The 27139-nt window shown below is 41.9% G+C and overlaps 1 protein-coding gene across 4 annotated transcripts in view; it reads left to right on the top strand.

The window, feature by feature from the left end:
* Positions 1–9199: 9199 nt before the first annotated feature.
* The window catches only part of FERMT2 (FERM domain containing kindlin 2), a 75284-nt gene continuing 57344 nt past the window's right edge, over positions 9200–27139 (top strand). For 2 of the 4 annotated variants that reach the window (XM_081346175.1, XM_081346178.1), the window contains exon 1: positions 10247–10962. In XM_081346175.1, the coding sequence (XP_081202301.1) occupies positions 10803–10962 (160 nt within the window). In that variant the 5' untranslated portion in view covers positions 10247–10802. Of the gene's footprint in view, positions 9436–10246; positions 10963–27139 lie in introns of those variants that run through there. The other 2 variants (XM_081346177.1, XM_081346176.1) reach the window with 2 other exon arrangements.

The following is a 27139-nucleotide window of genomic DNA, read 5'->3' on the forward strand; positions in this document are numbered from 1 at the left end:
CTGATGGCACCATTGCGAGAATTAATTTCCCTCCCCCTGATTTCTTTCCCCTCGCTGCCATTTCCTTCCATTCTTGCCTTATATGTCAGATGAATCTTACTGAGGGATTCATTTCTATAATAATGGTTGACCTCAGGATCTATATAAGACTTCTACAAAGGAAGGGATATGTTAAAAGAAGTTAAGATTGTGGCCATGAACACAAAATTGTCCATTTGTATGGGCATTGCATGTGAAGAGCTTATAAAAAGAGGTGTGAGTTCAATGGAATAATAGTGGCCACCATTTTGACTTTTCTGACCCTCCCCCTGCAAATGCCACTACACATTTGCTGTGAATCCACTAAAGCAGGAGTCTCCAACCTTAACAACTTTAAGACCTGTGGACTTCAATTCCCAGAATTCCTCAGCCAGCCATGTTGGTCAGGAATTCTGGGAGTTGAAGTCCATTAGTCTTAAAGTTGCCCCCTTCAAATTACTTTAGGGACACTCCTTCACTAAAGTAATTACTGAAAAATAAATGTAACCCCCCCCTTCAAATTGTGTTCAGTTTGGTGATTTCATGGATTTTCTTGAAAATGTTATAGCCATTGTCTTCTTCCAGGATGGCTTTTAAAAACTCTATCCTGATCTACAGTCTTGGAATTTCCCAGGGTCTTTCATCCTAGTGCTAAGCAAATCTAATCCTGATTTAGCTTTTAGAGGCTGCCTAAAATGAATATATAAATAAACTTACTTTGACTGTAACTATCATGCTCAGCAGACCTCCAGGAAGGAAAATGTTGCAGGAAGAGCAATAGTATTAGATAGCTTTTAAAGTTAATATCTTTATATAGCTATACTGTATATAGCTATACTCTTGTGAGTTCAATTTCCTAGAGGATTTGAATCCCATAGAATTAACTCAGGCTACCAACATCTGATGATTTCTTGTAAGGATGAAATGAGTCACATACTGCCCCCTAGTGGTTAATATTACTAAAAGGACCATAGAAGATAGGCCAGTGTTTTCCAGCCTTAGCAACTTTAAGATATATGGACTTTGACTCCCAGAATTCCTCAGCCAGTCATGATGGCTTACGGAATTCTGAAAGTTGAAATCTACATTTCTTAAAGTGCCAAGGTTGGGAAGCATTGGGATTTGTTGTTGTTGTTGTTAGTTGCGAAGTCGTGTCTGACCCATCGCGACCCCATGGACAACGTTGCTCCAGGCCTTCCTGTCCTCTACAATCTTCTGGAGTCCATTTAAGCTCACGCCTACTGCTTCAGTAACTCCATCCAGCCACCTCATTCTCTGTCGTCCCCTTCTTCTATTGCCCTCAATCTTTCCCAGCATTAGGCTCTTCTCCAGTGAGTCCTTCCTCCTCATTAGGTGGCCAAAGTATTTGAGTTTTAGCTTCAGCATCTGGCCTTCTAAAGAGCAGTCAGGGTTGATCTCCTCTAGGACTGACCGGTTTGATCGCCTTGCAGTCCAAGGGACTCGCAGGAGTCTTCTCCAGCACCAGAGTTCAAAGGCCTCAATTCTTTAACGCTCAGCCTTTCTTATGGTCCAACTTTCACAGCCATACATTGCAACTGGGAAGACCTTGACTATACGCACTTTTGTTGGCAGGGTGATGTCTCTGCTTTTTAGTGTGCTGTCTAGATTTGCCATGGCTTTCCTCCACAGGAACGTCTTTTAATTTCTTGGCTGCAGTCCCCATCTGCGGTGATCTTGGAGCCCAGGAAAATAAAATCTGTCACTACCTCCATTTCTTCCCCATCTATTTGTCAGGAACTGAGAGGGCCAGATGCCATGATCCTGGTTTTCTTAATGTTAAGTTTCAACCCAACTTTTGCACTCTCCTTCTTCACTTGCAACAAGAGGCTCTTTAGTTCCTCCTCACTTTCTGCCATTAGAGTGGTATCATCTGCATATCTTAGGTTGTTGATATTTCTCCCAGCAATCTTAATTCCAACTTTTGATTCATCTAGCCCTGTCTTTCTCATGATGTGCTCTGCATATAAGTTAAACAGGCAGGGTGACAGTATACAGCAGACATGTCAAACACAAGGCCCGGGGGCCAGATCCGGCCTGTGAAGTGGTTTCATGCGGCCCGCGAAGCCATCCTGGAAACAGTGAGGGAACGGCCCCCGCTGCCTTGGCCCTGGCCCAGAGACCCTCCTTCTGCCAGAGACCCTCAGATCTGTCCCACTCCTGCCCAGGCCCCCATAGGCACCCTTGATGCGAATGATGTAGAGCTGGCCATGCCCACCCAGTAGGCCATATGCACTTTAGCCACACACCCCCAGTAGGCCACACCCACCCAGACCACACCCACCTGGCCCCCTGAGGGCAACCGCAATGCTGATGTGGCCCTCAATGAAATTGAGTTTGACACCCCTGGTATACAGCCTTGCCGGGCTCCTTTCCCAATTTTGAACCAATCAGTAGTTCCGTGTCCAGTTCTCATTGTTGCTTCTTGACCTGCATATAGGTTTCTCAAGAGACAAATAAGATGGTCTGGTACGCCCATCTCTTTAAGAACTTGCCACAGTTTGTTATGATCCACACAATCAAAGGCTTTAGCATAGTCAATGAAGCAGAAGTACCGGTAGATGTTTTTCTGGAACTCTCTAGCTTTCTCCATGATCCAGCGTATGTTAGCAATTTGATCTCTAGTTCCTCTGCCTCTTCGAAATCCTGCCTGTACTTCTGGTAGTTCTCGATCCACATACTGCTGGAGTCTAGCTTGTAGGATTTTAAGCATAACTTTACTAGCATGAGAAATGAGTGCAATGGTGTGATAGTTTGAACATTCTTTGGCACTGCCTTTCTTTGGAATTGGAATGTAAACTGATCTTTTCCAATCCTGTGGCCACTGTTGAGTTTTCCAAATTTGCTGGCAAATTGAGTGTAGCACTTTTACTGCATCGTTTAAGATTTTGAATAGCTCAGCTGGAATACTGTCACCTCCACTAGCTTTGTTGTTGCTCAGCTTTTCTAAGGCCCACTTCACTTCACATTCTAGGATGTCTGGCTCGAGGTCAGTGACCACCTCATCGTGGTTATCAGGGACGTTAAGCTCATTCTTGTATAGTTCTTCTGTGTAATTTTGCCACCTCTTCTTAATCTCTTCTGCCTCTGTTAGGTCCCTGCCATTTTGGTCCTTTATCATGCCCATTTTTGCATGAAATGTTCCCTTCATCTCTCCAATTTTCTTGAAGAGAACTCTGGTCCTCCCTATTCTATTATTTTCTTCTATTTCTTTGCACTGTTCATTTAAGAAGGCATTCATATCTCTTCTAGCTGTTCTCTGGAATTCTGCATTCAGTTGGGTGTCTTTCTTTTTCTCCCTTGCCTTTTGCTTCCCTCCTTTCCTCAGCTATTTGTAAAGCTTCCTCAGACAGCCATTTTGCTTTCTTGCATTTCTTTTTCTTTGGGATGGTTTTAGTTGCTACCTCTTGTACAGCGTTGCGAACCTCCATCCATAGTTCTTCAGGCACTCTGTCTATCAGATCTAATTCCTTAAATCTATTTGTCACCTCTACTGTATATTCAAAAGGGATATGATTTAGTTCATGCCTGAGTGGCCTAGTGCTTTTCCCTACTTTCTTCAGTTTAAGCCTAAATTTTGCAATGAGAAGCTCATGGTCTGAGCCACAAGCTTCTCCATCTTTGGCTGCAGAGTACATAGTCAATCTGATTTCTGTGTTGACCGTCTGGTGATGGCCATGTGTAGAGCCGTCTCTTGGATTGTTGGAAAAGTGTTTGTTATGACCATCGTATTCTCTTGACAAACTTCTATCAGCCTGTGCCCTGCTTCATTTTGTACTCCAAGGCCAAACTTGCCTGTTATTCCGGTTATCTTTTGGCTTCCTACTTTAGCATTCCAATCTCTCATGATGATAAGGACATTATTTTTTGGTGTTAGTTCTATAAGGTGCTGTAGGGCTTAGCATTGGGATAGATACTATGTAAAAACAGTTTCCCCATTCCCCATTATGCGAAACCTTGTACACAGGGGCATGATGTAACATCTGCATACTCTTCTCTCCCTAAGAGCTTAAAGGAAAGTAGACTGAATATACTATTCTGATAGATATTACAAATAGCATGTGGTTCTTCTTAAGTACAAGAAGAAAAATATGAAAGACTAGAATAAGAAACAGAAAAATGTGTGTAGAATTAAAATCCCCAGATATCAATGCTATGTGAATCTTGAAAGAGGTTATTTTGGGATAGACTGCCTGCCAGGGAAAATTTTTCCATAGGGTTCTTGATCTCCTCCCCACCCCTTGCTGAAATAATGAGCTCTCTATTCGTAACATAGCTCTATTTTTGGTTACCTTCCAGCCACTATATTGTTACAGCTGCTGGGTGACCCCTCTTTATTAAGCTGATTGCTTGATAATAGTCAGGAGTGATTGGATGATGTTACTTCAAGAGGAATTAAAGACCTGAGGTATTTCTCTGAATACTACAGTGAATTTTATACTACAGAAAACAATTCACATTTTGAGAACTTAAGAGAAGTTAGAATTTGTATTTGGGATGGACTATAACTGAAGCATGCTCAAACTAGACACCTCAGCATTGGCGGCTATTTATTTTAGATTAAAAATGATTATGGTAAATGATAATAGGTAAGGATATGTACAAATATAATGTAAAAACTATCAATAGTTTGCCTTTTTTTTCTCCTCATGATGTTGGAACTTGGAATGTCCACTGCACTTAATTGCAACACATAATTAAAATTATTTGCAGGCATCATATGACAGCCACTGCTTTAATGGCTTCGAAACTAAGATGCTGGGTGTGTGTGTGTGTGATCAAAAGGGATCTTGACTAATAACAAGCACATTCCAGGCTTGAGAGTTGCGTGAGTTTGACCGTTTGTGGTTCGATCAATAAACTTTGGTTAAAGAAGTACAAAATACACAGCCAACCATCAGTTTTTATTTAAAAGCAAGGAACTAGGAAAGGATCATACATAGCACAGGGACAGAGCACATTTTATTTATAATCTAACTGGCTAAAAAGATCAGGTTCTTTCCTGCTAGCATTTATGTTAATTAGACTCAGCTGGATAAAAGTATGGTAGATCTTAGGTAATTTCTCATGTATCTGCAGTGATATGTAGCAAGAGAAAAATGTAGGCAAGTACTAGAACCCTAGCAGAACTACAAAATTTGGCAACTCAAATCACTATCCTATGTATGTCCATTCAAAACTTAAATGGAGTCCCCTTCTGGGCACATGTAAAATAACAGAAAAATTGTTCAGAATCAGTGTAAAACTTCCAAAATGATCTAGTTCAGTGATGGCAAACCTTTTACAGACCAAGTGCCCAAACCGCAACCCAAAACCCATTTATTTATCGCAAAGTGCCAGGACCTCTGAGTGCCATCTGTGGCACGCAGAACCCGGAGGCACAAAAATGGGCCACCATACTGCAAGGCGCAAAAATGGCTGCCGCAGCACTGTGAGATACAGATACAAGACGCTGCACCATGCAAGAACAGGGCAGGGCTAGTGAGTATCACGCAGGCACTAACCCTACCCCATTTGCAGTGTGTGCGTGCTCGCAGCCCCGTGCGTGCATGCATGCATGTAAAATGCTTCCCCCTCCCTTTGCTCGAGCTTGCTAGTTGGCCACTTTGCCTCCTTTGTGCTGGGCGGGGCTCCTGCTCCAGGCAGTGGTGGTGGCCTGATGGAACTGCTGATCGCGGCAGAGGTGCGCGTGCCAACAGAGAGGGATCTGAGTGCCGCCTCTGGCACACGTGCCATAGGTTCACCACCACTGATCTAGTTGCAGAGAAGCCTTCAGTTCCCTACATAGTTCCTCAGTCTACCAATGATTGGCTTAAGAACATGCAAATGCTATAAGCTGCCTATAAATTTGGGGAAAACTAAAATTAAGTATGCAAAATGCTTATCTCAGATCACCTTCAGTTGTTCCAGATGCCGAATATTTTCCTCCATTAGATCAAGGTTCATATAAAGTTTCATATTTCTTTCACCCAGAAATCTCCCTCCCTTTTGGCCCACAAGGTATTTCTTCCTCAGCATTTTTAGAAGTTCATTTTAGCATTTTTAAAATATTTTGTTAGAAAACTGCCAGCTAGGCTACTGTCCAAGGAAGAGCTAAGTGCGTTGGGATCCATTGTGATTTTAAGGAGTTTAATCTTGAGTAGGTCATCTTCCTGATTGGGGACAGATTCAAGCTATTCAATGGGGAAGAATCTGAGACATTTTGGTTAATTAGAGCATGAGGTTAAATTAGTAAATACAAGTTTTCCTTGGGAGGTATCTCAAATTTGCAGACGACACCAAGCTGGCAGGAATAGCCAACACTCCAGAAGATAGGCTTAAGATACAGAAGGATCTTGACAGACTTGAACATTGGGTGCTAACAAAATGAAATTCAATGGCAAAAAAGTAAGGTTCTGCATTTAGGCAAGAAAAACCAAACACACAGATATAGTATAGGTCAGGGGTGTCAAACTCGTAATGTCACGTGATATGTTGCAACTTTTTCCCCATTGCCGGCAATGGGGTGGGCGCGGTTTCGGCATGACGCATCTGGCCCACAGGCAGGCAATTTACACCACTGGTGTAGGGGGTACCTTGCTCAATAGTAGTAACTCTGAAAGGGATCTTGGAGTCCTAGTGGACAATCACTTAAATATCATGAGCCAGCAGTGTGCTGCAGCTACCAAAAAAGCCAACACACTGCTAGGCTGCATTAACGAGGGATAGAATCAAGATCACGTGAAGTGTTAATACCACTTTACAAAGTCTTTAATATAAAACCTTTGTATGTGCCTTCCGCTAACCTGTATTATCTTCAACAGTGTTAAACCATGGTTTACACATATAAATGGCTGGGCTCAAAAAACATGCCAAGCCAAAACAGAACAAACTACATTAGGACAAGTGTATAAACGCCTTGAAAACATACAAGAAGAAATCTCATGAAGGGAAAATAGTTTTGCTCAAAACCACCTATCTCAATTACACACATTGTTAACCCTCTTCCTACAAAATCAACAGCACTCTTTACTTGCACAACTGAGGCAAGCAGGACTGGGCAGCCCACTCAGATAAGCAGAGTCAGCACACTATAAAATCTAACTGCTACAACTGTCTCTTATATTGTTTCTTTACACTGTTCTGTTTCTGATACGTGCCTTAACTAAAACCAGTATCACATCTTGCCATGGAGGGTGACCCTCATTCCAGTCACTGATCCTGACTTGCACGATCACAGTCAAGTGGAAGTTGTTATTCCCTTGCTAACACATTTTATGGCAAACACCAAGTTGTAACTTCACAGCTACTGTGGCCTCTGTGCACTTCTTTTACTGGTAGAGACAATTCCACTCCTACTTCAGACCCCTCAGAAAAGCCTCTGGGTCCAAAGAGTAATTGCCCCTGCTGTTCATTTGGGATCTTTTGCTCTCTGTGCCCCCACTGGATTTTCAGACACTTCGTGACTGTGCCAAGCCTAATAGTGTTGGCAAAACATGCTTAAGCAGGCCAGTTAAAAAATCTATCCCAAGATCTGTTGCCAACATAGTCAGCAACAATGCTAAACTTAGTTAATGTTAACCTTTTTTAAATAGCTCAGTGCAGGGTTCTCAAATTGTGGATCATGCTATCTCGAGGTGGAGAGCAACTGAGGAAGATCACTTTTTTTAAAAAAAAAAAATCTACCGTACTCACTCTGGGTTTCAATCCCAGTTTTGCCTACCCAAGACTACCTTTGCAAAACTCTTACATTAACGTGGTGATCAAAAATAAGTCTATGAAGCCTATCCATACACCCAGAAAAATTACTAATATTATGCAGGAATAGAATATTTTATTTGGCTTGAGTGTGATTAGATACAGAAGCAATTTATCTCTGGTGCAGAAGCTCTCCATGTAGCCTATAGCAGTGTCCCAGGGGGAGAAGTTTATGTCCAGGATGTGAGGGGCTCTGTAGATATTTTCTCAGCCCTCCTCCTAACCCACCCAATATACAGGTCTTCTATGGAAGACAGGCTGGTTGGAAGAAGAGCTAGACAAATTCCTGTATCATTTTACTTTGCAGAGCAATGTATGAGAACCCCTGGCTTGACTAGTTGTTTGTTCTCTGATCACTTGGTTAAGTTTGTAAAGTTAATATGCCCATCCCGCACAAGGTGACTTTGCATTATACAATAAAACGAGCGATTTATATACGTTACCAAACCAACTGAAAGCAAGTCTTAATTAAAACAAACATCTGTTGCCTCTCGAGTAGGTATATAGCCAAAAGCATCGTAAAACCAGCTCTGGGGATTAAGAATAACCTCCTGGCTCTTTCCAGTCCTCCCCCACCCCCCAATCCTTGTCTTTCCCCAAGGACGATTTTTCAGAAGCGGCAATCGCGGGTGACAATCCCGGCACTTCCTGGCCCATCTTCCGAGTCCGGAGCTCCGCTGCCCAATGGAGTCCGGCAAACTTCCACCGTCTTATGCCGGATCCCACTCCCCACAATGCGGCGGCGGTGGCGGGGGAGGGGGTGGAGAGCGTTCTGGGCAGACGCGGAGTTGTGGCCCAACGCCAGAGGCCAAGCGGTTGGGAAAGGAAACCCGCAGCAGAGAAAGAGAGAGAGCGAGCGCACCGTTGGGGAGGCTGCGAGTTTGGACGGCTAAGCCAGCGTTTCCCAACCTTAGGAACTTGAAGATGCGTGGACTTCAACTCCCAGAATTCCCCAGCCAGCATAGCTGGCTGGGGAATTCTGGGAGTTGAAGTCCACGCATCTTCAAGTTCCTAAGGTTGGGAAACGCTGGGCTAAGCGACGGAGCGCGCCACGTCCATTCTTCTCCCATTTCCAAGGAGATAGACCCCCCCCACCAGACTCCCCTCTCCTTGGTGGAGGGCAGCCCCCCCACCGCCCCTCCCTGAAGGGGAGATGCCTCCGCGGCCCCTTCCCGCGCTTTCCGCGCTCCTCCTCCCCCCCTCAGCCTCCCCTTCCTCCCCCTTCCCAGCCACCCCTCCTCCCCCCCTCTTCGCTTTCCCGCGCGTCCGCTGGCGGGGGAGTCCCGGATGTTGGCCCCTTGCCCCGCTGCTCCTCCGTCCTGGCTTCCATAAAAGGGCAGCGCCTCCCTCTCCTCCGTCCCCCTCAGGCCTCCCTCTCCCTCCTCTTTCCCCCCTCCCTCCCTCCGTCGCCATCCCCTCAGGCGGCGCCCCCGGCGGGCGGAGGAGGCTTAGGGGGGCGGCGGCTCCCGTCCTGGCTACGTCCGCAGGGCGGGGGAAGAGAAGCCAAGCATCGGGCGAGGCAGGCAGAAGGCGGCGGCGGCGGCGGCGGCGGGGGTTTCTCTTGTCAGGCTCGCAGTCGCAGCGCCGCCGGGGGAGAGCGTAACGCACACACACGCGCGCGCGCGCAGGCAGCAGCGAGGCCGGGGAGCCCCTTGAAGGGAGGTGAGGACGCGGTGTGTGGGGGGGGGGGCTTTTCCCCTCGCGCGGCAAAGGAGAGCGGGGCTCCTTCGTTTCGCCTCTGCTTCCACGTCATCCTTGCTCGGTCGGTGGACGCTGGGACATCTGCGCCCCAGTGGGGTCCTCAGGGGAGCCGTGTGCGGGTGGCGAGGGTGATGGGTGGTGGGGGGGGGGGAAAGGGATGTAGTTTGGAGGATTTTGTGCCCTCTTCAGGGTCCTAGTCCCTTTTGAGGTGACTTCGCTTGCCTTTCTCCCCACTGCAAATAACGCTCGCCGCGCTTTCAGCCTTGCTCTTTTCGGGCTCTTCTTCCTCTCCGTTCTTCCCACCTCTTTTTTTTTTCCAGGCCTCCCTTTTCTTTTGCTTACCTGAGAAGTTAGCCTTTTTCCCCCCAGATTATTTCACGGGATTCTAGATCAGCGTTTCCCAACCTTAGGAACTTGAAGATGCGTGGACTTCAACTCCCAGAATTCCCCAGCCAGCTATGCTGGCTGGGGAATTCTGGGAGTTGAAGTCCACGCATCTTCAAGTTCCTAAGGTTGGGAAACGCTGATCTAGATCCAACGGGCACAAGCTCCTCTGTGAGCATTATTTTGGATTGGGACATCCATTGCTCTTTTTCTCCTTTTTTGCCTACTTCAGCCCTGTATGATCTGAATAATGCTATCTCTTGTGCCCTGGAAAAAGGAGCTTGCAAAATTTTCTTCCCTGTGTGGAGTCCCTTATTTGTGCTCGTGTGGTGCTTCAAGATGTTTATGCAATCTGTCTACCACAATGAATATATCTATGTTTTGTAGGATGAGTCCTAGGAGATCATGGAGGTTATTATGGCCGAAAGGATGTGTTTGCTCCGGTGAATTATTCAAATGTTCTTGAGTAGTTGGATCTTAAAGGGAATATGAATCCTGAACTTTGGGGTCAAAGGGACTTGTCAAATTAATATTGTAGGGACAAATAAGATCCTGAATAAGGGAAACCTGGTTTAAACATACCTGCAAATTGAAGCTAAGCTTCAGTTTTTATTCCCTTTAGCTTTACAAAGCCCTTGCTGGGCAGCTAGAAATCTGCAGTTTGGGTCCACCCTCCCCTTACTGCCCTCCTAAGTAAATTGAACTGAGTTGGGAACTTCCTCAGTTTTGTTACTACTTTACAGCTGATTTTAGGGAGTTTGTTTCCCTTCCTTGGCTATTTCTTTTTTTCTTGCTCTTTCTTTACTTTCTTCACTGCGGTGTTTTTTTTTTATTTTCTTTGCTTGAATGGGGAAGCAGGGGAGCTGCTCATGAATTGTGAGTGTGAGACTTCAGCTTAACTAATGAAATAAATGCCATTTCCTCTGCTTCAGTAGGAAGGAGCGATGACGGCTCTGGACGGTATACGGATGCCAGATGGCTGCTATGCTGATGGAACGTGGGAGTTGAATGTGCATATCACAGACTTGAACAGAGATGTAACACTGAGGGTCACAGGGGAAATACATATTGGTGGCGTCATGCTGAAACTCGTGGAAAAACTTGGTAAGTTGAAATAGAAAGTAGGGATTACAGTATTGGTGCTTCTCTGAATGCTGTATAGGGAAATGAATGGTCATTTTTTTGACTAGACAAATTGTTGAAAGAGATCATCAAGCAGCCTACAGCATGCAGCAGGACTGCTAAATCTACAACTTTCTATAGTGGCATATTACAATCACTGCTGTCTATTTCCTTGCTTTATCAGATGGCCGTAAGCTTCTTTACAATATTCTACTTAAGTGGTAGCAAGTCTAAATTTCATAGAGAAATGCAGTGACTACTGATAGAGTATTATCCTAGCTTAAGATATAGCAAACTGGTTCTTAGATGAGCCAATCTATAAGATATTTTTAAAATTTTGTCATTATTAGGACTATATTTCAGTTGTTTAACACTAGAATAGTTAAATTGATATGTAATATATGCTGTAATATATGTCCTTAAATCTGAATATACACTTAAACCTATCCAGAGAATGTATTTAATTTTTTTAGAATATTTATATCACCTACCAACTTAAATGCACAACTGCAGGTGGCAAACAATTTACAGAAAAAAAGAAAACAGAATTAAAAATAATCCAATGCAAAAAAAGAGAATCACCTGAGGTACCATGTAGCAATTTTAAAAAACAAATGTGTACATTGGTCTCTCCTAACATCCTGACAACTGGATCATAACAAGCTTCTGGAAGGCTGAGAGGGTTACCGGGTCCTTCAGATCTCAGGGACAGGCTGTTCCATAGAGCAGGAACCACACCCTATACTATGATGAATATGTTGATGAACTTTAGAAGCCAAAATTCAATGTGATATATAGCAAAAGTACTATATTGGTTTGCTGAAAATGCATATTGTAGGGAAACCTAAAGCTCTTCCTGACATATTTTAATATGCTGCTTGTTTATTGAGAGATATTAGTTGAATGTGCGGTCACAAGGAGAATAATTAAATGAATGCTTTTATTGCTCTGCTGGCTATACAGTATATACTAGCCGTTAATATACCTTCTCAAATACTGAATGATTTGTTCTGGACAGAAGCTTCATATAGAACTTATCCTGCTTGATCCTCTGTTGTTCTGTGTGTTGTCATTGACAAGGGGTCCTCTGCTAGGCAAAGTGAGAAAGAGTAATTAGCACATCTTAACCTGTGTTTTAAATATTTTTGTGTCTTTGGGTTGCCATGGCAAAGAATTGTGGCTGGTTTAGTTTGCCTCTACCATCAAATGTTCCCTGAGAAGGGTTCTGAACTAACCCAGTAGCAAGATGTCATAAGTAAAAAGCAATTTTATTTCTTTTCTGATTGCAAAGAATATTAGAAAAAGTTCTCCAAAGATTGTTATGTTGGAAAAATTTTAACACAATGCATTATTGTAGTTATTCTTTTATTGTTTGGCTCATAAAATAGTTAATTTTTTTAGACTAACTGGTGAGAAGAGTTTTTATCTATTGTTGCAAAAAATATTTCTCCTTTGTAAGAATGTTTGTTGCCATAGCAAAGTTTTTATTTTTTTGGTTTTCTGAAGTGCATGAAGGTGACCAATTTCCTTAGTCAAGTGACCTTGAATCTGATGGTGTTATGGCTTGTATTGGAGTCTCAGAGATAATTAATTATACCTCCCCAATTAACAGTTTCTCCCATTTTAACAGCAAATGTTTAACTGTTCAAAAGTTCTAATCAAATTGGTGCAAATCACTGTCATTCTTTGATAGACATTGCCTTAACATTTTGCTTTTATTGCTAAGGCTGCTACATCTTATGTAGACTTTTGAGGTTTAGTCCAGTATTAGTTATACAGCACGTATCATATTTGTTCAACATGACATAGGCCAGGGGTCTTCAAACTTGGCCCTTTCATGACTTGTGGACTTCGCTGGCTGAGGAATTCTGGGAGTTGAAGTCCACAAGTCATAAAAAGGCCAAGTTTGAAGACCCATGACATAGGCCATGTCTTGGAGGTTAAAATCTCACTGAAGTACATGTATATTACTCAGTTACTTTGCACTATGTTTTCAATCTTGAGCAGAATACTGTATTAAAGTGTTAAAGTTCTTTCTTGGTGCCAAATGTTGAGATATATTCAGTTAGCAATTAAAATATTCCTTCTGTTAGAATACATATGAAGTTGTTTGGACTGCTGAAAACAAGTAATCCCTATCTGGTCTCTAGCACATTTTTGCTTCTCTATAAAGAAGTTATTTGTTGATTAGTTGCCCACTTAAATAATTTTGGTATTGTTAAACCACCCCCATCCGGTACTGTATTAACATTTTACACTGATGTAATAAGGAAGGAAAAGCAGATATAAATACTTGCTTCAAGGGGAAGCTTATGTTTGTATGAAAGAGTCTTATTTAGATTTGATTTGATTTCAGAACTGGAAAGTTAAAAATTTCTTGAACTAATTGTGGGGTCAACATTCTTCAGTTTCTACCCATTTAAAAATACTGCATTTTTCATATAGGCCAGTAAATAATATTAAATCTCAATGTTGCTGATGATTTTGGTATATAATTTTCTTAAGTGTAGGGTGTGGAAGTAGCTGTTAAGTTTCGTTTAAACTGAAATGTATTTTTATAGCAGCTTCATTCAGACTGTTCTAGATTTGAATGTTGAGACTATTCCTTATAGCAGGGGTGTCAAACTCCCAGCCCACAGGCCGGTTGCATCATATGGAGGCCGCGCCTACCCCAGCTCTGGCAATGCAAAAAAAAAGGCGTGATAAATCGCGACATGTCATGTGACGCAGTGAGTTTGACACCGGTGCCTTATAGCATTATTTCATTTTGTTATTGTTTGTAAAGGTTTTTATTTTAATGTTACTTTTGGGGGGGGGGTAAGTCATTTGGAGCCTTGTTGAATTGATTGACATATACAATACAGTGTAGTAAACAAAATAAGCAGTATTTGTGAAACTATTTTGCAGTTGGGTTAATAACAATCCAGAAACAAGATAATCTAGCCTATTTTACATGATAGCTTAAGGCATTGATGCTCAATAGCTATTCAATAGTTCTTTTAGTTTTTTCCCCTCACACAGTCTAATTTCTGATTTCAGATAATAAAAAGATACACACAAACACACACACACACACACACACACAGAGAGAGAGAGAGAGATCTCAACCAGAGAAACTACAGATAAAAGTGCATGAAACACAAAATGAAAAAAAGCAAAGCAATTCTTCAAAAATCTGTTGTTGCTTTAATGCTAAAAGGGCTAGCTTTTTAAAAAAAAATACAGCCCTTAATTTGCAAATATATCTGTTAATTTGTTGGTGCTAAAGACACAGCCTATACTGAGGGGTCCTTGGTGCTCTTTGAGCTTGGTTGTTTTCTTGCAGACGTTTCATTACCCAAACTGTAAAATCAGTGATCTTTGATGTTTCACTTGGATTTAAGGTTTAATATTTGTACACTACTCTGTATTAGACATAACTGAAAAATCTATTCTAGGGATATTTGTAGCTTTTATATACACTTAGTTTATTTTTTGCTTTTGATTGATTATGCATTTGCTTTAGCAATATATAGTAAAACAGATGAATAAGACAGGCTTCTACAGTGATAATCTGGATATATATCAACTTCTAAATTATACCAAGTCTATTAAAAATTATTGAGGGTTCTGTCCATCAGGCACAATTCAGTTCCTGTGCTACTTCAAACATGATACATGACCTTTAACTTCCTAGATATTTTTTAATTGAATTTAATCCCTGGAAATATAATAAAATCTTTTCCTTGACTATCTTTCAAACTCTGGAAAATAAAAATACGTTCTAATTTTCCTTTTAAGAAGAAAATTCAGGAAATGAACTTTTTTAGATGACTGCTATCTCTCCATCCCTTAGCTTTAAGGAAGATTTATGCTGTATTATGAATAAAACATCAAGAAATGCACCCTTACTGATTTACCAATTGTATTGCACCAGGGCTTTTCAACCTTTTCACCCATTGTACCACTTTTAGGATATGGCAACATCCAAGTTCCACCAGTCGCCTAGCAAGGTGTCAAACACTTGATGACCAAAAAAAAGGAAAAAAGTGATGAAGTACAGGTAGTCCTCGACTTACAACAATGCGCTTAGTGACTGTTTGAAGTTCCAACAGCACTGGAAAAAGTGTCGAGCAAGACACCTGCCTGCCTGCCCGGCGGCTCTCTTCCTCCTGTCTGAGGTTTTCATTGTTGTGAGCATTTCTGTTGAGGATTGGCAGCGGGGTGAGATGGGGATGTTTGGTTTTTATTCCCCCCATCTGCTGGGTGATTGCAGCAGGTTTTGGTCACTTCATATGACCCTGGAACACTGTGACCGTCATAAATATGAATCAGTTGTCAAGCATCTGAATGTAAATCACAAGACCCTGGAGATGCTGCAACATTGCAGCTGATTGGTGCTTCTTCTGGGCTCAGCAGACGTGCTGGGATCAGTGCTGAACTCCAGGTGGAGCCTTGCACTGATCCTGGCGCTTCCGCTGAGCCCTGACAGCCCTGAAGAAGCGTTGATCCTGGCGCTTTCGCTGAGCCCTGACAACCCTGCAGCTCCAGCCATCTCTCGTTCAGGCTTGTGCAGTGCTGCTACTGGTTCAGCTCATTCCCCTACCCCGCTACCACTTCTAGGATGGTTGTGTACCACCTGCCAGGTGCCAATGTACCACAGGTGGTACCCGTACCACTGGTTGAAAAGCCCTGTATTGCACTACAGATTTTACAGTAATTAAGGCATGATTTGCAAATTCATTGAGCTGAATTCGTAATGTCTTCCCTTAAGCCATTATGATAAATAAAAACAATGCCATTCAAATTATTGCTGTTACTCTTTTCTTTAAATGTTAACTTTAAATAACTAATTCTTTGTTTTTACTCTCCAAATATTTTTTCCACTCTTTTTCTGTTTTATTTTTAATTAGTTTCTGGCTCACATTCAAAGTTTTATATAGAAAGATATGCAGGCTGATTGAAGATTTCCATTTTTCCTCCATTTCCTACTCAATTTCAAGACATTTTTAAAACTATCATGAGCTTAGATTTAAGTTGCACTGTTCAATCAGATACTGCAATTTGAGAAAGTGAAAAAAGTAGTGCTATTGGGAATTGCACATAACTGAGTGCCTTCAATTAATTGTTTGCTGGGAACATTAAACAGGATTATTATTTGAAGTAATTCTGCATCTTTTATTAAGTATGCCAATAAAGGCTCAACTAGGAGCAAAGAAAAAATGGAGTGGGGATATGCTGAAAATGGAGCAAGGGACAGGCATTCTAAATTGTGTATGCCAAAGAATGCCCAATTGCATATAAATCTGAACAGCTGCTGAAGTCAGACATTACATGCTGTAATTTATAGAAATTGCAAGTGTTTCTCCTTTCCACCAAAATCATTTCCCCTTCAAATAACTAGGATAAACGTACCTACCATCACTGTCTCACATTAACGGGGAAGTCAGTTTTGTGCCTCAGAGCCAGTATTTAGGAATATAATATCCTCAGTCTCCACCACCATACCAAACTAAACAAGCTCCTTTAGTGTAATCTTGCTTGCATTCCATCCAAGGCTGAAGGCTTCCTGTCCAAACAGAATTGGGGATCATAACCAAGCCAAGATAATTGCTGCTTTGATGAACCATTTCTTTTCTTTGTGACAGTCATGAATGATGGGAAAGATCTGTATCAGATGCACTGTTGAGTTTTTCAGTCCACAGGTTCCAGGTACTAGCATAGGAATGAACTAGGATTCAATGTAACTGTCTTAATAACTCGGAGGTTTTGATAGTTAAGATGAGTACATGTCATCAATATTTAGAATTGCTTAGATAGGATGGGTGGCATAGAAAATAACAGTTTATATAAACATAATGTAATTTATATACTAATTAAGATAAATTTATGTACTAAATTTATATAAACATGGTACAATAATTAAGTGACAACCCAGCTCCTTTTGCTATATAGCATTAAAGTCTTTTTTCTAAGCTTGCAGAATTCTTTTATATTTTAGTCAATTGCTATTAAACGGTTTATAATTACAGGACACAAAATGTATTCTATAAGTCCTGAGTAAAATTGAATTCAGATGCTTGATTACATTAGGGCTTTATGCAAGGTTCTCAAAACTTGTGATTGACTGCACCTACATTCTCCTATATTTTCTACAAGTATTATCTTGCAAGAAACTTTCCCTTGGGAAAGTAGGAAACAAAGTGGAAGACATGGGACATGTTCAAATGGGACTTGTTCATAAACAAGCTTTAAGTAAAGTAAATGACTTTATCTGCTAAGCAACTATGGATGTCCTTTCTGAACAGGAAGTGACATCAAACATTTGGCATTCTCATTCAGTTGGCAGAATTTGCTGCAAAGTAGATCTGGTAATTAATTGATTTGCCCTTCAACAAAAAATGTTTCTTTGCTCACTACAAATTTGAATTTTCCCCTCCTAAAATTACTATTAAATAATACTACTTAAAAATGTTATAAACTGATTCAAAATGTTTTTCCATCTTGCTCCAAAATAATCTTCATGCCTTTTGAATTATGGATTCCTTTAGCACAACTTGAAGAATTAAACAACTGCTTTGGATTAGTCACACAAATGGAATTTAATAAAATAGCTTATGCTGTTGAAATTTTATGACAATGTGCTTTCTTCCTATCTCCTAGTCATAGCTTATCAGGAGTAATATGAACCATACAAGTATGCACGTTTTGGCAAAGGTCTACATTTTATGTGTACATTTTAGCTTCATGTTTTTCTTATGTTTCTAGAAACCTGCCCACAGTTATTATCTAATTTCAAAGTACTGTATTCAAAAAATAGCCCAAATTAAACTAATGAGTATGATAAATGTTATCAGAAAAGATTCCCACAGATACCAGTTATCTCTGAGCCTTGGTATCAGTTAATTTACACTTATTTATTAGCTAGGTAAGGCAGTAGTAATTATCTTCTGGCTTAAAAATTAACTGCTTGAAAAGAATAAAATATTTTTGACTCATTGTAACAAGAATACTGAGAAATAGCATTTGAGCTTATTTGGTCTGAAAGACTGCAGTCTTTCATCAGGGCAGTTAGCAGTCCTTTTTTTGTATTTTAAAAGTACATAGAGGTCTTTCCACAAGACAGAGAAGATTTCTCTTGAGCTAAAAGCCCCTCTAATGTAGGGCTTTTCAACTGGTGGTACGCATACCACTAGTGGTACGCGAGCACCTGGCTGGTGGTACGCGGCGTCGCCTTCCTCCCCCCGCCTCCTCCTCCCCCCCACTTCCTCCCCCCCGCTCCTCTCCTTCCCAGCTCACTTGCTGCTGGAAAGCATGCTGCTTCGCAGCGGCCTGCAGGAACCCTATGGAGGGCGCGTGCAGGCGCAGAGCGAGGCCCGGCCCTCCCCAGGGAATTATTGTGCAGCAACCGGATTGACTTCTGATCGTCGCTTCTTCAGGGCACACATGGCCGGGAAGGCGCGTCTGAGTCCCAGGTACCTGTAAGGCGATTGGCCTTCTCCTCCCCCATCGCCCGCCAGCCCCGGGAGAGCCCTGCGCAAGCGACTCGCCGGCCGCCAAACCCTGCCTTTCGAGCAGGAGCAACTATCAAGCCCCAGGCTCGACAATCAACCGAGGGGGCGGATCCATGCAGCAACCCAGCTACCTGGCCTGCCAGCCGCTGGTTGCTCTGCCGATCAGCTGGGAGGCTGAGACTCTGGATTTGAGCCACGGACCAGAGGAGAACACCGCTGATCAGCTGGCAGGCTGGGACTCCGGATCCGACGCCGGAGCTTGACAGCCGCTCCTGCTCAAAAGCACCTGTGCTCCCAGCTGTCTGGCGGCCACGAGAGAAGGTTGCCGATGCTCCTGGCTGTTTCTGAGCGCGATTTCTAAGCGCAACTCAGCTGATCCTGGGCTCATTTAGCAAGCAGCCTCTTTTCCGCAAGCAAGTGAGCCGGGCAGGAGCCTGGGATCAGCTGAGTCACGCTCAGAAATCGCACTCAGAAACGCTGCTGCCGGGCTGCTGCCCAGATCACTTAGCAAGCAGCCTCTTTTCCGCAAGCGAGCTGGGCAGGAGCCCAGGCGACAAAGGCGCTTGCGGCTTTTCCACAGCACAGACCCTAGGGCTGCTTCGTTCCCACTCGGCCTCTCACAGGACCCGGGCTGCCTGCACTGGTGGGAAACGCAGCGCTTCTTTTTCTGCAGCAGTGGAGCGCAGGCGTCGCTTGGGAAAGACTCTGTGAGACGTGCCTTTGCAGCGGGTTCCCCTTCTGTTATATATTGGAGGTTTGAAAGGCAAGCTGCTCCCAGGGCGTAAAAGTAGAATCCAAACGGTGAGAGTGATGGAACTCTCCGACTCTCTGCTTCAGGCTAAAACAGTCTCAACGTTGGGCCCAGAGATTTCTTGGCCTGAAGGGTGACTTGGTGGTGATGCGGGTTTGTTTCCTTTGGAGGAGGGAGAAAAGCATCACTCTCTTCCTTCAGGCGGGTGCAAATGTAACTTAAGAACGGTAGCAATGCGGCCAGAAATGGGTATCTCTTGACAGCGCTGGGGAGAGCTATGGGAAGAACGATGTACGCGGAGAGGATTGGGGAACCTGGCTCAAACGCTGGGCTCCGGGAGGGGAAAAATGACTGGGAGAAGTAGCCAGTTTGTAATGTACGTGCCTGAAAACAGGAGGTGAACCAGTGACATCCCCACCCTGCCTGTGTGCGTGCGCAGAGGCTGGGGCGCAGGCTCTCTCTTCTGCCTTTGTGCGTGAAGAGGCAGGGCCGCAGTGTCAGTGGTTTTACTTTGCCCAGCCGCTCTGTGTGGATGAGAATGCGCCGCTACCTGCCAAAACCAGGCTGAGATCTGGGTGGCGTAGCACAGGACGGAGGGAGGGAAGGAAGGAAGGAAGGAAGGAACAAAGAGGGAGAGAAGGAAAGGAAAGAAAGAAGGAAGGCAGGGATAATGGGAGAGAGGAAAGGCACCCATCCCAGTCCCACTCCCCTCTACCAGAGACCCACGGATCCCCCCCACAGGAACCCCACAATCTGAGTGATGACCTGGCCATTGATCACATGACCCTGGGACATTGAATGTTATAAGTATGAATCAGTTGCCAAGCATCCGAATGTAAATCACATGACCCTGGGGATGCAGCAACAGTCATAAGTGTGAAAAATGGTCATAATTCACTTTTCAGTGCCACTGTAACTTCAAACAGTCACTTAAGTGAATTGTTGTAAGTCGAGGACTACTTGTACTTTATCAAATTTTTTTCTTATTTTTTTTTTGGTCAAGTTTTTGACACCTTGCTGGGTGACTGGTGGTACTCAGATATTGCCTTATCCTAAAAGTGGTACAATGGGTGAAAAGGTTGAAAAGCCCTGCTCTAATGGTTCAGGCACAGAAGTGTGCCAGTTGAGAATGCGAGGGTCTTGCGTTGACGCTTACTTGGGTCCTTCTCAGTTAAGCAGAAAGAAAATGTGAGAAAGAGTCCTATGTAGAGGAAGACAGTTGCTCCAACTATAGCATTGCAGGACACATTCGGAAGTACAGGTAGTCCTCAACTTGTGTCCACAATTGAGCTGAAAAGTTCTTTTGTAAAGTGAGACATTTATTGAGTTTTGTCCCATTTTACGTCCTTTCTTGCGACAGTTGTTAAGTGAATCACTGCAGTTGATAAGTTAGTAACCCGCTTGTTAAGTGAATCTGGGTTCCCCCCATTGACTGCTTGTGAGAAGGTCACAAAAGGTGATGACCGTGGGACACGGCAACGGTCATAAATATGAATCAGTTGCCAAGCATCTGAATTTGAATCACATGATCATGAGCAGGGTGCAAAGGTTATAAATGAAAAAGGGTCATAAGTCACTTTTTACAATGCCATTGTAACTTTGAATGGTCACTAAATGAGCTGTTGTAAGTTGAGGACTACCTGTACCTTCATGGATTTTTTTCCCCTAGGACTGGACTGTGTAGTTTTATGCATAACTAGTAAGAAGCCCTACATTTTGAAAAATAAAAGCTAAATAGATAGTGTTGAAGTAATGGTGTTATGTTCAAAAACTGGATGCAGTATTCCAAGTGTGGCCTTACCAAGTGTGGTAAAGCCACACTTGGAATACTGCATCCAGTTTTGGTCACCACAATGTAAAAAAGATGTTGAGACTCTGGAAAGAGTACAGAGAAGAGCAACAAAGATGATTAGGGGACTGGAGGCTAAAACATATAAGGAACGGCTGCTGGAATTGGGTATGTCTAGTTTAATGAAGAGAAGGACGAGGGGGGACATGAATTGCAGTGTTCCAGTATCTCAGGGGCTACCGCAAAGAGGTGGGGAGTCAAGCTATTCTCCAAAGCACCTGAGGGCAGGACAAGAAGCAATGGATGGAAACTAACCAAGGAGAGAAGCCACCTAGAACGAAGTAGAATTTTCCTGACAGTTAAAACAATTAACCAGTGGAACAACCTGCCTCCAGAAGCTGTGAAAGCTCCAAAACTGGAAGTTTTTAAGAAGAGACTGACAGCCATTTGTCTGAAGTGGTATAGGGTTTCCTACCTGAGCAGGGGATTGGACTAGAAGACCTCCAAGGTCCCTTCCAACATCATCATCATCATCATCATCATCATCATCATCATCATCATCATCATCATCATTATTATTATTATTATTATTATTATTATTATTATTATTATTATTATTATTATTATTATTATTATTATTATTATTTACTGCCTTGGATCGAGTACAGAAGTATTAAGTAAACTTGTTAGTTATTTCCCTCTGCCTAATTGGAAATAATGAGTCTGATCAATAGATAGTTCATATCAAGAACTTGCCCAATTATAAAATTCTTAAACACATATCAGAACACCATAGGTATTCCTCAATTTACGACTTTTCCTCACATTTAAGATTATAACAGCATCCCGATGATCATATGATCAAATTCTGGGAGCTTAGTAACCCGTTGACATTGACAACAAATGTAGCATCCTCTGGAAACATGATCACCTCTTGCAGCCTTTCCAGCCAGCTACTGACAAGCACGGTCAATGGGGAAGCCAGCAGGGAAGGTCACAAATCATGGTCACAGCTTTATTAAATGGCTAGCAATTTACTTAATGGCCACACAAAATGATCATAGAATTGGGTGTGGTCATGTGATGCCTTAGTTAACAGTCACACTGCTTAAAGATGAATTTTCTGGTCCCAATTGTGGTCATAAGTCGAGGACTGCCTGTATCTGCTAGCTAAAAAAGTGAAATCTCTGGAAGCTCCATTGTTCCAATTGGCAGTCATAATGGCCATATGTTAATTACAGATTGCCTCGGGAAGGGTCCTTTATAGCCTATAAAGCACTTCCAGCTGTTATAAAATGTTGCAAACATCCTCCCCCACCATGACATGGTTGCATTTTGTGCTAGCTCACAACTACAACTTGTTGCAGCATCCTGTGATTTGGGACATTTTTTGCCAATTTCCAGCAAAAACAAAAAACCTGTTTGGGAGAATCAGTTCACAAATACGACCATGTGATTTGCTTAGTGACTGCCGTAAAAATGGTTTTAAAATTGGGTTGGGTCGTGTGTGTGTCCCAATTTATAACCATCATAATTTATGACTGAAATTCTGGTCCCAATTGCTGTCACAGGTCAAGGACTACGTGTATATGGAATATATCCCTGAATCATCTGCTATTAAGACCATTACATTACATATGGAATACTACAGACTTCCTGAGAAAACAAAAATCCATTAATTGGTTAAAGAATATCAATCTAGGTGTCATGGGTTTTAAAGCCCAATACAACTAAATAGTACTACTGTAGAAATATTAGTACTAAAACTACTGAACAGAAGTAGGTCACGTCTGGATTGAAGGCACAGTCAAAATTAGATTAGATTAGAAGACTCATAAAAGTCTGTTAGAATAGATTACAAAAACAAAGAAGAATAAATACTGGGAAAACCTTAAGTTTGGTTTTAATAATTAACTATCTAGGTTATAAGGCATATGAATAGCATGTATCTCAGCTATACTGATTGTAGATCATGATTTGATGTTTGGATTTAAAAACTTCCCTTGAATGAAGTGTGATTATACTGACATCCATGTAGTTTTCTTGGCAGTACAGAAATATTTTTAAATCCCTTCTGGTTGGAAGGGCAGGGCGTGTTAACTATAGGAACATAAGAAAGAGTAATAACTGGAAGGACAGTCTGAAATACTGTGTCTGGCCTGCATAACACCCTTCCCAAATAGACATTGTAAAGATCTATTTACAGTGGCATAAAAGGAAATCATAGCTTTTATGCTAAATATGCCAAATAATGGCCTTTACAACAATAACAAGGGAAAAGAAGGTTTGTATGCCAAATATGACAGATCTGGTGTCTTCCGTGGGAGATTTCATCCTTGGTGCCTTCTAGGCTTTGTGTTCCTGGATTGTTTTGTATGACTGACCATGTAACCATGTTCTGTGAATGAGCAGCCCCCTTCCCCAAGACAGGTGTGGTACCCATCAACCAAAATGTGCTCTCAGCGTTCAGAATCTGCCCACTGACCCCAAAGTTTGGGAATTTTATAATAAATAAAAGATACAGTAGTAGTTACAAACTACTATTAGTGGTTCTATATGTGATCATATAAATAGGTCATGTCATCATCCTAATATTGTCTAATATGCATGCAGATTAACATTTTCTGATTATTATTTTCTTGTAACAATAGGGTTAACCAGAGCTGCCAGCCTTTTTTTTTAAGAGGAAGGACAGATTAAGGTGGTTTGCTCCAGGCATCTGAGGGATTTGGAGGGTTTCCATCAACATGTGGGCATTTTCCCAATAATTCAGGGAACACAGATATTGAATACCATGTTAAATTCTGGAGTACAGGGGCAGATTTGCCCTGGATGGCTTCTTTTCTCTGATCCCATGCATTTTTTTTATTTAGACTCCAGTTTTATACACAGAATTGTGCCACATTCGAAATTCAAGTTTTAGAAATTATATTTTAATTTCATGTGTAATTATAATTTGCATATGATTTACATTCTCTTACTGTATCCTTTATCATCTATTGTATAGTTTTTATCTTCGTTTTTCATGAGTTGAATTGCATCACAGCTATACTTTGATTAGGAGGTGGATATAAAATGTGTTATAAGCATTTAATGATATATTAAAATATATGATATTTTTAAGAGAACATCTATGTATGTGATTTGATAATGACTTGATGGCACATAATCAAGGGAATAAAACGTCAATGATAATTTAGATTTATTATTATTTGCCCTTGCTATTTATTATGGAGTTGGGTGGTCAATAAATTTGTAACATAATAGTAACACAGCTTACATCCTATGATGATACCTCTAACACCATCAAATATCAATACCTGCTTATCCAGACCCAGGACATTGGGAAGGATTCAGTAGATGGATAAAAATGCAAAATCCAATCGAAACATCTAACTGACTGTATGACGAACTATAACAACGTGTCTTAGAACCTGTTAAGAAAGGACAGTCTAGAACACAGGTGTCAAACTCGCGACGTCATGTGACGTGTCGCGACATATTGCGACTTTTTTCCCCATTCCCAGCAATGGGGTGGGTGCGGTTTTAGCGTGATGCATCCGACCCGCTGGCCGGCAGTTTGACATCCCTGATCTAGAAGAACCAATTAGTGTAAGTTGTAAGAATCTGGCTGAGTATTTTGAGGACAGAATCCCTCACAATTGCTTCAGATTGGAAGCCGGATGGAATTTATTGAGATGACGATGATGTCATGCCCAAAAGAGACCAGGATGATTGTAATACAATGTGTTGGCTCTGGATATGCTGGACTAATATCAGGCCCAGGGATCTGACTCTGCCAGCAGTCAGATGACAAACGTCCTGTTCCTATGCAACTGCCACAAACATACCATACAATCTTGATAACAGAACAGAGATGCTTGACATGCTTCCTTACCAGGGAAGAACGGCATGTGCCTTAATTGATTCTCACCTGGCAGTGGCCTTATAACTAAATGATTGGGACTTCTTCATATGGAACAACCACTTCAAACAGGACTCTGCCTTTGAGAACATCTTGTGAATCCAGAAATTCTGTCACAACCTTCCCGTGCGTGCCTTGAGCTGTGACCTAACCATGTTATCTGTCTATGAGTCCCAATGATTGGGACTCATTGCAGTCAAGTATTCTGTTCCTGTGAACCTTGCTGAAGTATCTGCATGACTACATACATTAACCTTCAGTAGTGTTTACCACTGTATTTTCTAAAGTGGCTGTGGGCATTAAGAGTTAAGGGCACAATGTTACAATGGTTCCACCCCTCTCTGAGTAGACTATTTCAGTCTGTGGCACAGTGGATGAGAAGTCAGACACAGTCTAGGATGCTGTGTTATAGGGTTAGGGTTTGGTCTTTGTTATCCTGTTTTAACAAACATAAAACTGTTGTGAGAGGTTATATCAGTTCATGTAACATATCACCAAAATACATCCATATTTACATTGCCACCATGGACCCAATAAGAGATGTTGTAGAAATCCTACCTCAATGCCCAGTGATTGTCAATATCTCGGTGGGAAAAGGTAGGGTCAGATTCTATCCAAGCAAAATGGAGTGGCTATTAATTCAGAAATCTCCTGACTGCAGGATTATATTATTCTTCACTCTCACGTCTACTCAACAAGTATGCAAATACCGTGGCTCTCCTTTGAGAGCACAACTGGAATGGGATGCCCTGAGGACAGTCATTCATACTCTTATCATCTTCCATTTTGATTGTTGTAATGTATGCTACTTAGGTCTGCTTTGGAGGACCACCCAAAAATTTCAGCTAGCCTAGAATACAATAGCTACTGTACTGTCCTGATAAACCACTGTTGCAGAGGAGCTATGCTGATTGCCAGTATAAATTAAATTCAAGATGCTGGCTGTTGTCTTCATGGTCCTATAGGGCTTAGAGTCTGCTTGTGTAAAGATTGCTTTTCACGCAGATTTTGACAGGGAATGCTAACTAAGGTCAGGTGGTAGGAAAAAGCCCGACAGTGGCATTCTTTCTTAGCAGCTCCCTTCTTATTGATAGCATTTCTGAGGCTGAAAACCCTGCCTTTTTTGAAGTCTTTTGAGGATTGACTGCACCATAAATGCCTATGTTTTCAATTGTTTCCATTTTAATGATTGCATGTAATGTATCATTGTTACTTTAATATTTGTAAACTGCCTAGACTTCTGGGATTTATTGCACAAATACATAAATAAAACATTGGATGTCAATACTTTTGTGCTGTTTTAATCATTCATAGCTCTTTGTATAAGGATTGGCAGTCTATTATTATTCGAATGCCGGAGTGTTAGGTGTCAGAGCTATCAGTGGTTTTCCTAGTGAATGGTCCACAGGTCTCACGCTGCATCTGAATATGTGAGTTTCACAGGAAGAATTGGATCAAGATTTGCTTTCCTTGTCTTTCTCCCATGATCTAGCTCTTTGCTGCAAACACAGTATAAATCTGTTTTAAGCTGGCAAGATAGTCTAGTATATATGGATTATAATCAAAAACATTCAAAATTTGGCTGTGTAGGAGCGAGAAGGTATTGTGGAAAGACACTAATGTATCCACACTTGATATCAGTGGCAGACGAGCAATAAATTTTGTGTAAGTTGGGCATTCTGATGATGTGCAGTAAACTGGTAATCTGGAAGACGCTATAGATATTCTCCATGAAAGCTGTGAGAAAAAGGTTGTTTTCAGAAAGAAAACTGAAATTCAACTGCTGCTTTATTGGCAAAAGTCCTATCTCTCTGGTGAAGAGGGCAGGAGGAAATTACGCTTCCTTAAAACTCCCTCTGTTCCCCAGTTGTAGTGACCCGGTCAAGAGAGTCAGTGGCATACATTTGAAGGGACAGAAGGATGTGAAGTTTCCTATTCTCAGACCAATTTTTGCTTAAATATTTTCAGATCATCTGTTAAGGTAAATAGTCTTTCACTTTAGCATTTACTCCCAATGAATCAATGCTATTTCACTGATATAGTGCTAGTTTCCCAAATGATGTGCCTATAACCTGCAGCTTCAGGATATAAATGCTTGTCCAAACAAAATTAAATACCGTAGAGAAAGCAAACCCTACCTTATTTAGCTGGAAACATAAAAATTTAAAAGAGAAGCTATAAATTTTGCAGCGAAGAGGAGA

Source organism: Vipera berus (genome assembly GCF_964194415.1).
Source record: "Vipera berus genome assembly, chromosome: 1".
Classification (NCBI taxonomy): Eukaryota; Metazoa; Chordata; class Lepidosauria; order Squamata; family Viperidae; genus Vipera; species Vipera berus.